Raw genomic sequence first — 12,722 nt, forward strand, 5'->3', positions numbered from 1 at the left:
GCATATGGGAAACAGGTACACGCAAGTTCATTATACTACTATATAATAAATACTTCATAAAATGTTATATAAATCTTAGTTATTTGAGAATAATTTTAATCCACAAATAGAAAAATAGTCAGTGTTTTGTTTCTCAGAGCCTGTCTTGCATAGAAGCAAGATCTGTGAAAATGCAGAAATGATTTGATAATATTCTTTTCAGGGTTCATTGAAAACATTTCAGCTTTACTTGCCTGCTGGAAGGTGATTTTGGTATTGTAAAAAAAATATTTTGAGGATTTATTAGATATACAGTCAATTCTTGTTATTTATGGTAGTTATGTTCTATAAAGTCGCTGTGAACACTGAATTCATGAATACGGAAGCATTGCTTCTAAGGGAAATACAGGGTTAGGTTCCTGTGAGTCTCTAGTCAGAACATTTTCATCAACCAATCAATACATCATCTTGTTTTATATGTGTTTCTGTTGAAAGACACCTTGCTTTATATATATTACTGATTCATTAACATTAACTCATAGTCCTGGTCAGCAGTACTATAACTTATGCCTGAACAAAGCTCATTTATCACAGATATTTTCTCTGTAAAGCACATCACAGCCTTCTTGTGCTTAGGAACACCAGACTGCACTTCACCACAATGCTCAGGGGCCATTTTAAACAGTGAAATCACATACACAAAACAAACTCTGCAAAAATGTGAAGAACGTGGCACTAAATAAACTGTGAAAAGGACACTTGTTTACAGTATGAGCTGTAGTTAAGCTGTAGTCTAGAAGGCAGAGTGTCACCTTGTTCGACCTCTGCTGGGAATATGCATGTTGGGAGTCTCAATTTTTTCTTTTATTTTTACTGAAGAAGATTCGCCCTGAGCTAACATCTATTGCCAATCTTTCTCTTTTTGCTTGAGGAAGATTCGCCCTGAGCTAACATCTGTGCCAATCTTCCTCTGTTTTGTATGTGGGTCGCGGCCACAGCATGGCTGCCGACCAGTGGGGTAGGTCCACTCCTGGGAACTGAACCCTGGCGGCCGAAGCAGAGTGCACCAAACTTAAGCACTAGGCTATGGGTCTGGCCCCAAGGGAGTCTCAAATTTTTTGCTGCTCTGAGCTTGTTCATGAATGACCACGGAAGTGCTGCAAGTATTAATTTTTTCTTCCAATTTTAGCTTGAAGCAATTATGAATATGTATGTTAAATTTTACTAACTGAAAACTGCTTGTGCTGAAGTAGTTGTATATTTTATAAACCAATTGAAGTTGTAATAAAATGTGGAAGGTTTAAATGTTAGTTTTATAAAAATCTGAAGTTGATTAATTTAAATGTTATGCTTAATAACACAATAAGCATATGTAAAGCATATAATGTGAAATCTTAAATTGATACAGATGATCATATCTGAGTAAACTTCAAGAAAATTTTTATGTAAAGCACGTGAAAGATAACTTGATTTTTGTCAAAATGTAGATAACTCTTTCTGTATTTGTAGCATTTTTCTGGATTCTGAGACTCGAAGAGCCATGGGAGAACAAGCTGTAGCTCTTGCCAAAGCAGTGAAATATTCTTCTGCTGGGACCGTAGAATTCCTTGTGGACTCAAAGAAGAATTTTTATTTCTTAGAAATGAATACGAGACTTCAGGTAACAAAAACTCTGTTTTTCATTCCTCTCCAGGCCTCTGTACTTTACCCTGTCTCACCCACCCCTATAAAAGTTAAAAATCAACTCCATAAAGTGTTAAACAGAGATTTAGTTTTTGTGCTTGTGCTACGACATCGGTTAGGAATGATAGGTAAGTATCAGGTTAATTTAACATCAGTGTCTAGGTCTTCTGCTTTATTACTGTTAATACTTCGTATTGGAAATTCCACTTTGATTTTCTTCTTGAGCTTCTCTTGATGAACCCCATTAGTTAGGGTTCACGTGCTGTTAAGAGACACTACTCTAGGTATGATACATGGAAAGGGATTAAGTGCTTACAAATCTTTGGAAGGGATGGAGGAAGAATGGTACTGAGAGTGAACTTTCAGGAATGACTCTCAGAACTATAGCACCCAACTTGGCTTCTAGAGGAACTACCACCTCTGCCGCAGTTATGAAGTTGAGAAATCAAGTGGCTGCCCCTGGAACTGTTGACTTCAGGGACATAACTACCTCAGTTCCAAATAAGGTCTCAGGAAGCCAGTGGTGCTGTTACCAACTGGTGGCTTTATTTCCTTCCTCTTTCCCATTTTTCTTTTATTTAAGTTGTAAACTAAAATACACATAGAAAAAGTATATAGAACACAAAGGTATAATAAGGTATAGTTGAAAAAATTATTAGCAAAAAATCCGTGTAAGCATCACCCGTATCTAGAAGTACCAAAATGCCAGCACTTCTTACCTCTGACCCCAACTTTTCCCCTTTTTCAGTTATTCCTCCTCCGTCTTCCTAGAGCTTATTCACTATTCTGACTGAATTCTAAACACCTCTTTGCATTTTTGTATAGTTCTTCCTATTAATTATCTACACCTAAGCAATATAATTAATTTTGCCTGTTTCTTTGTTCAACTTTAAATCAGTGGGATCATATAGTATATGATTTTTGTACCTGGCTTCTTTTCTCGACATTATGCTTGTGAATTACACAGTGGGACTGAGTTTCATTTACTGTGGCAAAATTTATGTATCTACATGCATTTTGAGACCAATATCATACATATTTGTAGAGTTTGTATAGGTATTAACCTCAGTAGTTATTGCTCAAAACATATGATACTTCCACTTGAAATCACTTTTCTAGCCTGTATTCTATTGTTGTGAATATCTTTAGAAGTGACAGAATTTTGCCTTTTGGAGATTAATTTGATTTTGATTAAAAATATGTCTTTATAACAAAGTATGTCAGGTTAGATAATTAGCTGGGAAATCATGTTTTTGATTAAAATGGAGACTTTATGATGTCATGATGAGAATAATAACTTGTAGTATGATTCTGAAGGCAATTTGAAGTGACTACAAAACATTTGTATTTTATTCCAGACACAAAAGATACTAGATTGTTTAGTTGGAGTACCTATCAGAATTTATGGAATTAATAATCAGTCTTTTTTTAGGGCACTTTGTTACTATGTTCTTGTGGTTGTGTTTTTGTTTGTTTGTTTGTTTGTTTTTCATTTGCTTCTGGCTCATCTATCTCAGCCCATAAGATTTTTCAAGCTTGTCCCATGGTGGTTTTTAGTATAAGACCTCCAAAAAGTTGATATTTATATCGAAGAATTCTATGTAGTTGGTCAAAATCATTTAGGTACCTATGTTTACATTATGCATCTTGGATGGGCCGGGAAATTATGTTCTATACTCTCAAAAAATTATAAATGAATTTAAGGAAAAAAATTAAATTCATAAAGAATTTTATCATATTAGATCTGATAGTACCTAATTCTATGCTACTTAATATCACACTTTGATACATTTATGTCTCCCATTTAATGTTTAATTATATTTCTTTTCTCTCTTGCATTTACTTCCAGTGACAGTAATTCTGTCAGACAAATTAATTTTGATTTTTTAGAAGTATATGTGTGATGGGGCAATATCTGGTGGTGGAGGCTGTAACTGAATGGGAGTAGGAAAAAAGAATTTTGGATTTCATAGTATTCAGAAAACCATTCTTACATATTTCAAAGAATTCTTTCTGATATTGTTTAAACAATTTAAATGTTCTTTTAATAGTAGATTTTGTCTTTCAAATTTCTTAACTAACCTTAAATTATAATACTTAAGGCACATTCACCAAATTCTTTATCTTTTAAGATATACGTTATCTCTGATTAGTGTTTCAGTTTGAGCTTGGAGGGCTACAATTTTCTTTGTTCTTTTTTTTCCTTGAAATTTCCTGATTGAACTGTCACTTTTTTGAGCTTCAGAATTTGTACGTTTTTTTCTAGTAACAGGAGAGTAGCATCTTCACTTTACTAGATTTCCTTAAGAACGAAATTTGAAATAATAAATATAGTTTTTCCTTAAAGAGTTGTAACACTGAGAAAGCACCAGGTTTGGTGCGTTAATACTTGGTTAAGTTGACTGGTTTTGTTCTCAGTCTGGTCAGAATTTATGTATCCTCATATATGTTTGTTTTTAAAGTCACTAGTTTTCTGTTGCTTAAAGATAAAATTCAGATACTTGTACAAGTCCCTTTTTTCTGTGGCCTTAAGTCTCCCCTCAGAGCCCTCTTTCCTGCCAATGCCAATCTCTATGTATTAGTTAGGAGAGAATCCTTTCTTTTCTCTGCAAGATATCAGTTCAGTTTGACCTCTGTGTGCCGTTAGCACATTACTCCCTTTGCTTGGATGGTCTCTATTCACTCTTGTAATAGAAGCTCACTTACATATCCACCCACACCCATCTCACTTGTTTCCTCCTCTCTGCATATGAAAGATGAATAGATAGATGGAGAAGTACTCTATCAAAATATATGATTTTGTTAAAATGCTATTTTAATGAACTAAATGGTATGTAATTTTTCTTGAATAATTTTGGTTTCTTATTTTATTGAATGATAATACTAAGAATTAGTATACTTGGTAAAAAAAAATCCAAATGGTTCAAAAGAGTATATGTTGGAAAAGTAACTCTCCATACCACAGTTTTATCACAACCATCTATTTTTCCTCTGGAGGTGACCTTTTTTTTACTTAACAATATATCTTTTGTTAGTATATAACAATATAGTATTTTGCTATTGCAAATAGTCCAATTGTGCATTATCTTTCACATCATCATTTTGCACATGTGGAAGTAGAATTGCTGGGAAAATGATATGGGCTTTTATAATTTAGTTAAATATTGTCAAGTTGCCTTTAACAGGAGAGCTTGTTTCTTTACTCCCTGGCCAAAAAGATCTTTGCCTTTTGATCTTTATCTGTATGATAGTGAAAAATGGTATCTCATTTTCATTTTCCTTATTATGAGTGAGGTTGAATTTTTCTTCATAGATTCATTTACATTTCCTTTTCTTTGAATAGACTATTAGATCCTTTGCCCTTTGGGTTTTCTTATTGACTTGTAGATGTTCTTTATTTTTTCAGGATATTAGCCATTTGTAGTATTATCAGGAAGAAATGCTTCATGAATATCTTCACATTTCTGCAGAGTGAGGGCTTTCTAACCAAAGACCTCTGGCACCTGGATTAAAGGATAGCAACTTTAAAGATAGAGTGCTGGAGAGAAAGTCTTATCTCTCCCCATAGCCCTTTGTTGACATTCCAGGTTCATAAAATAGAAACCTTTCCCTTCTCTCCCCAGAAGGATTTGTTTACATTCCAGAGCTGAGGCAGGGTGGACATGCCAGCAACTCTTATATAAGCTCTGAGTTGAATAGTTTTGGGGTTCCTCTCCTGTGTGCATACCCTTCTGCCTGCACAGGGACATCAGGCCCCACGGAGAATGGTGTGTGGGGAATGGTGCTAAGATGCTCTGCCAGTAAACAGTTGGTTTCTTCTCTGATCCAGAAACTGTTTACTGGCAGGATTAACAAATAAATGTAGATATAAAAACATAACAGATATGATTTATAGCTGTTTTTCCCTCACCAGTTGCCTTTTTACTTCATATATTGTTTTTTTCTTCTTGTGCTGAAAATTTTTGTTTTCAAATCTTGCAGTTGAATTTTTTTTTTTTTTGTGAGGAAGATTAGCCATGAGCTAACATCCAATGCCAATCCTCCTCTTTTTGCTGAGGAAGATTGGCCCTGGGCTAACATCCATGCCCATCTTTCTCTGTTTTATATGGGACACTGCCACAGCATGGCTTGACAAGCAGCGCATTGGTGTGTGCCCGGGGTCCGAACCTTCGAACCCCAGGCCGCCGAAGCAGAGAGTGCACACTTAACTGCTACGCCACCGGGCCGGCCCCCTCTTGCAGTTGAATTTTTAAATCTCTTTTTATCATTTCTGGTGTTGTGACATATATAGGCTTTTCCTACTGCATGATGAATTAAACATTTTTCTTCCATGTTTTCTTCTAGTATTTACTTCATCTTTCCTGGTGAAATTTTCACTTTGTCTGGAATTTATTCTATATATTTCTCAAATGGCTGCCTGATTGTCACAACTATTATTGAATAATCACTCTTTTCTGCACTAATTAGAAGTCACCTTCATTATATACTGAACTCTCATATGTATGCAGATCTGTCTACTGGACTGTTTTTTTAACTTTTCCATTTATCCATGTGCTAGTTCCATACTGTTGTGATGTTATAGCTATATAACTATACAGTATCCAGTAGGACTATGCCTTTCTCATTACTCTTATTTTTCTATATGATAGTTTTAATCAGCTTATTTTATTTATATTTAACAGAAGAAAAAGAAATGAAAATGATGAAATTGCTGAACTATTAGATAAATGTTTCTAATGTTCCACAGAGATATTACTTCTTAAAAAATGAATGGAAATTGCCATATTTATATTTAATCCTGCTTTCTTTCTTCCCTAACTCTGCATTTTTGCTGTTTCTGTTATTAGTTGTACATTCTTGTAACATTACTTTCTTTCCCATAGGTGTAAGTCCCCCAGTGTTTTCATCTTACTTTTGTGTTTTAACTTGTTTTCCTGGTCACCGTCAGCATCTTACCACAGCTTCATGATTAATCAGTTCTTCATTTTGATTCACTTATGGTTGTATTCTTTTTTTTTTTTTCTTCCTTAAATCAAGAACTTATTTTTGAGAGGTATCCATGGGTACTTTATTCTTTGAATTCTTAGATGAGTAATAAGGTTATCCTTACATTTGAAAAATTTTCACCTGGGTATAAAATTGTGGGGTTTGAAATATCTGAATTAACATGTTACTGGCTTTTTGACCTAATATCAACCCTTGATTAACTACCAAAACCCACCAAAAAAAAAAAAAGAGAGAGAGAGAAAAGAAAGAAAGGAGAAATGAAAAAGCACTTGGAACAGGGAAGGCTCTTGGAGCTGAAGTTTGTGGGGAACTGCAGCTTTGAGCAGGGAACACAGCCAGCGCTGCTGAGGGAGGAAAAGGAGGGGGGGAGCTCTTGCTTCTCCTCTGCCTTTGTTTAGGGACAATTATTGCCTCCCCGTCACAGGGGAGCCAGATATTGATGGCTCTGACCAATTTTAATTATTTTAGCTGGTTCTTTTAATATTTTTTGTATCTTTTAAATAGACACATCTATGTTGGTCCTTCTTGATTTTCCATTTTTTTCTATCAGCTTTCCCTTGTGAAAGATGACATGTATCATTGCCCTCCTTGCCACGCCCACAGCACAAATGCACATTTCCCATCCTCTTCCTAGCACTGTGTCATGATTTGGGTTAGCTCAGTATTTGGGATTTTATTATGATCACAGTATGAACGCTGTTCACAGCAGTCATGTTGTCACCCCAGATTACTTGCACTTTCCTGCACCATTTTGTTTTTTCTGTAGACTAAAAATTGCCTTTTGTTTGTTTGCTTAGTTTCCCATGTGCTTATCATTAACTTATCCACAAACTTGTCCTGTGTTTTATTATATTCAAACACATTGAGTTTTCTGTCACTTTTGCCTTTTTGTGGAAATCTCTGGTTTCCTTCTACCTACTGGAGTCTGGAGTGGTTGCCTCTTGACTTTCTAGCTGAGATTTCCCCACCTTGTCGTGAGAATTCTTTACTCTTCTCTTTTTTGGTTCTCTTCTCCTGGATTTTTGTCTTAAATACTGTTGGTTTATTTTCTTTTTTAGTGGAGCATATCTTTAAGTATTTTCCTGAGAACTAGTGCATAGGAACTAAATTGTATGAGAATTTGCATGAGTGAAAGTGACTCCATATTAACTTATTATTGAAAATGAAAACAATAGTTTTTATTGTGGTATAATTTACATATCATAACATTCACCCCTTTTAAGTATACAAATGCAATAGACACAATGTTTGTATTCCTCCAAAGTTTATGTGTTGAAACATAAACCTCAATGTGATGGTATTTGGAGGTGGGGCCTTTGAGAGGTGATTAGGTTATGAGGGTGGAGCCCTCACAAATGGGATTCATGCCCTTATAAAAGAGACCCCAGAGAGCAACCTTCTCTCTTCTGCCATGTGAGGACACAGTGAGAAAACAGCCATCTATGAACTAGGAAGTGGCTTTTACCAGACACTGCATCAGCCAGCACCTTGATCTTGCACTTCCCAGCCTCCAGAACTGTGAAAAATAAATTTCTGTTGTTTATAAGCCACCTAGTCTATGTTATTCTGTTATAGCAGCCTAAACCGACTAAGATGACAAGTCAATGAGTTTTAGTAAATTTACAGAGTTGTGCTACTAACAGCAGAATCCAATTGTCAAACATTTCCATCACCCCGTAAGGATCCCTATGCACATTTGCAGTCACTCCCTTTTTCCATCCCACTCCCAGAAACCATTAATTCACTTTCTGTTTCTATGGATTTGCCTTTTCTGGACATTTTCTGTAAATGAAATGATACAATATGTGGTCTTTTGTGCCTGACTTCTTTTCCTTAGCATAATCTTTTTGAGATTTGTTTATACTGTAGTTTGTTTCAGTAGTTCATTCCTTTTTATTGCTGAATAGTATTCCATTGTGTGGATATCATATATTTTACTTATCCACTCACAAGTTGGTGGATATTTGAATTGTTTCCAATTTTTGGCTATTATGAGTAATGCTACTATGAACATTCACATATAAGTCTTTTTGTGGACAAATTGTTTCGTTTCTCTTGCCTAGATGCTTAGAGTTGAATTGCTGGGTTGTATGGTAAATTATTAAATTGTCAATCTATTTTCAAAGTGGCTGCACCATTTTACATTTCCATGAGTAATGTGTAAGAGTTCCAGTTTCTCCACATTTCCATATCCTCCTGAACAGTAGTTCTTGATTGTCTTTTTGATGATAGCCATTCTAGTGGATATAAAGTGCTATCTCATTGTGATTTTGATTTGCATTTCCCTATTGCTTAGTGATATCAAATCTCTCTTCATGTACTTATTGGCCAATCATGTATCTCCTTTACTTGACATGTCTAATCACATCCTTTGCCCATTTTTAAATTGGTTTATTTGTCTTATTATTGAGCTGTAAAAATTCTTTATACATTCTTGATACAGATATATGGTTTGCCAATTTTCTCCCAACCTGTGGCTTGTCTTTTTATTTTCTTAATGGTGTCATTTGAAGCACAAATTTTTTTTATTTTTAATGAAACCCAGTTTACCAATTTTTTAAATTTGCGGATTGTGCTTTTGGTGTTGTACCTAAGAAATCTTTGCCTAACCTGAGCTTGCAAAGATTTTCTCCTGTTTTCTTCTAGAATTTTGAGTATAGAATTCTGGATTGGAAATAATTTTAACATTTTAAAGGCCTTGTTTTGCTTTCTTTTAATTTTTACTATTGATATTGAGATGTATTCTAATTCTTGATCATTTGTTTAAAATTTTTTTCTGTCCCTAGAAGCTTGTAAAATCTTCTCTTTGTCCCTAACTGTGGCCAAAACTGCTAGTTGTCTATCATTTACTACTGATAGTGAAAAAATGGCTTTAATCTTTTAATTTATTAACATTATAGACTCATTTGATACATTTCCTTTACATTCCTGGAATAAATTTTAATGAGACATTGATTTTCCTTTTGGTATTTTGCCGGATTTTGTGTGCTAGTATAATTATTTTGAATTTTTATCTCTTTTTAAATTCTGTCTTGACCAGATTTGAATAATAAAGTTATATGTATTTTTTGAAACTAACTGTGGGAGTATTGTTTCTTTTTCTAGGGTCTAGTTAATAATAGGCATTATCTGTTCTTTAAAAATGAGAACTCAGGGCCGGCCCCATGGCTTAGCGGTTAAATACTTGCGCTCCGCTGCTGGCGGCCTGGGTTCGGATCCCGGGTGCGCACCGACGCACTGCTTCTCCGGCCATGCTGAGGCCGTGTCCCACATACAGAAACTAGCAGGATGTGCAGCTATGACATACAACTATGTACTGGGGCTTTGGGGGAAAAAATAAATAAGTAAAATTATTAAAAAAAAAAAAGTGAGGGGCCGGCCCCGGTGGCGCAAGCGGTTAGGTGCGCGCGCTCCGCTGCGGCGGCCCGGGGTTCGCTGGTTCGGATCCCGGGCGCGCACAGACGCACTGCTTAGTGGGCCATGCTGTGGCGGCGTCCCATATGGAGTGGAGGAGGATGGGCACGGATGTTAGCCCAGGGCCGTCTTCCTCAGCAAAAAAAAAAAAAAAGAGGAGGATTGGCGGATGTTGGCTCAGGGCTGATCTCCTCACAAAAAAAAAAAAAAAAAAAAAAAAAAAGTGAGAACTCAGATGTGAATCCATTTGATACTGGTATCTTTCTCAATGGTAGGCCTTTAAACATCTTTCAGTATTTTATGAGGTAATATCTATTAAAAATCAAGGTTATTGATTATTTTATTCACTTCCTGTCTGTCTTTTCTCTGTCTTTTTCTATTGGATCTGTTTGATTCAGCAAGAGATATATGAAGTTTTTCATCATAATTTAAAAAATGGATTTTATTTTTTAGAGCAGTTTTAGGTTTACAGAAAAATGAGTGGTAAGTACAGAGTCCCCATAACCCCTATATGCCACCCCTACCTGCCCAGGTTCCCCTATTATTAACATCTTGTATTAGTATGGGTTGTGTGTTACAATTGATGAGTCAATATTGATACCTTGTTATTACTTAAAGTCCCTAGTTTACATTAGGATTCACTCTTTGTGTCGTACACTCTATGAGGTTTGACAAATGTATAATGACATGTATCCAGCACTACAGTATCATGCACAGTAGTTTCACTGCCCTAAAAATTCTTGCTTCAAGACATCCTTACATTTCTTTCCTTGGCTCTTTTCCTCTTTTTTTTCTTTTCATTTTTCTTTTCCTTCTTTTTTTTTTTTTTTCCCTCCTACCTCCATGTGTCTGTCTTTCTGTGTGTCTTTGCTTCATGATAATTTTCAAACATACAAAAGTACTTAAGAATAGCAAGAGTAGTATGATCAAGTCCTACAAATCTGTAGCCTAGCTTCGTCTTTACTTTGCTAGTATTATTTCATGTATACCTTCTTTTCCTTACTTTTGCCCCTTTTAGCTGTTGTATTTTAACACAAATCTCAGACATTACATAATTTTGTCTATTACTACTTTAGTATACATCTCTAAGTTTTCCTTGCATTTCTGATAATGTTTACGTATTTATCTACAAAATAATTTGATATGTATAGGTTTATGACTATTCTACATGAATTTGTGTGCCTTTAATCATTATATAATATCTTTATCTTGTTTAAAGGTTTTAATCCTAGATTCTGCTATGAATCAGATCATGTTGGGTCTCCTTCTTTTTGATTTTATTTGCCTGTTCTTTTATTTTAAAGCCTTCTTTATCACTTGTTTTAATTTTATTTTTAAGTTTAAATTTTAAAAAACCCCAAACTGACACTCTTTTAGTATGAAAATTTACTCCCTCTAATTTTAAATACTTGATTTTATTTATTTCATCTTTACTTTTATACTTACATTTTTTACTTTTATAATTAATATTCCATTTTTTTCTGTTTTCCTATTTATAACTTGAATTAAATTGCTAATTATTCCTGTTGTTTCCCATTGATAAACTGGAAATTCTCTCTCTCTCTCTCTTTTTTTTGTGGGGAAGATCAGCCCTGAGCTAACATTTGTGCTAATCCTCCTCTTTTTGCTGAAGAAGACCGGCTCTGAGATAACATCTGTTGCCAATCCTCCTCCATTTTTTTCCCCAAAGCCCCAGTAGATAGTTGTATGTCATAGTTGCACATCCTTCTAGTTGCTGTATGTGGGACGCCGCCTCAGCATGGCCGGAGAAGCAATGTGTCGCTGCGCGCCTGGCATCTGAACCCAGGCCGCCAGTAGCAGAGCGCGCGCACTTAACCGCTAAGCCACGGGGCCGGCCCTGGAAATTCTCTTGTTCTTTAAAATTTTATTTATGTTCCTCCTTTTATTCGGACAGACATTTTCTCCATTAGTATTTGTAAAGGTGATATAACTGGTTCTCCTGACTTTCCAACACTAAAAATTCTCTGAGATAATTTTGTACTTCTAAGCTATTTTTTACTTTCTCTTGTAGTTTATCTCTTCAGTTTCAAAAGTCTCTTTTTAGCTTCTCTCTATACACTCCTAGAAATCTCTCTCATTTACTATGGCTTCTCTGTCTTTTTTGAGATTTCTGCCCAAGTTCGTTTGTTTTAGAAAATCTTTTCATGTAATTTACTCAGCTGAAATATATGGATGACATGCTCTGAAATGCCACATCCTTAATATATTTCTTTAGCCCTGAAAGGGGAATGATATTTTGGTTGAGTATAGGATTCTTGAGTTTCTGTTCCTGTCTGTCAGTAGTTGATGCGTTTTACTGTGTTCTAGCTTCTAGTGTTAAGTCTGATGTCATTCTGATTTCTCTGCCATTGTAGGTAATGTATTCTTACTGTCTGAAAGTTGGCCCAGTTTTCTCTTAATTCTTGGAATTCAGAGTTTTTTTTCTCAACCAGGATAGGCCTGATTTGTGCTGTTTATTCCATGTACTCTTTCAGTGTACAGATTTCAGTGTTTCTTCATTTCAAAGAAAATTTCTTCTGTTAACTGTTTCCTTCCTCATATATTAGTTTTCTCTGTCTGGAACTCTTGTTATTTGCAGGTTAGGTATTCTGGACAAGCTCTCTAAGGCTCATATCTTT

At 35.3% G+C, this 12,722-nt stretch overlaps 1 protein-coding gene across 2 annotated transcripts in view; it reads left to right on the plus strand.

Moving 5' to 3' along the window:
• PCCA (propionyl-CoA carboxylase subunit alpha) overlaps nt 1-12,722 on the plus strand; it is a 415,707-nt gene that overhangs the window by 180,290 nt on the left and 222,695 nt on the right. For both annotated transcript variants that reach the window (XM_058548431.1, XM_058548432.1), the window contains exon 12: nt 1,489-1,639. In XM_058548431.1, the coding sequence (XP_058404414.1) occupies nt 1,489-1,639 (151 nt within the window). The remainder of the gene's footprint in view (nt 1-1,488; nt 1,640-12,722) is intronic.

This window comes from Diceros bicornis, chromosome 9, assembly GCF_020826845.1.
Source record: "Diceros bicornis minor isolate mBicDic1 chromosome 9, mDicBic1.mat.cur, whole genome shotgun sequence".
NCBI lineage: Eukaryota > Metazoa > Chordata > Mammalia > Perissodactyla > Rhinocerotidae > Diceros > Diceros bicornis.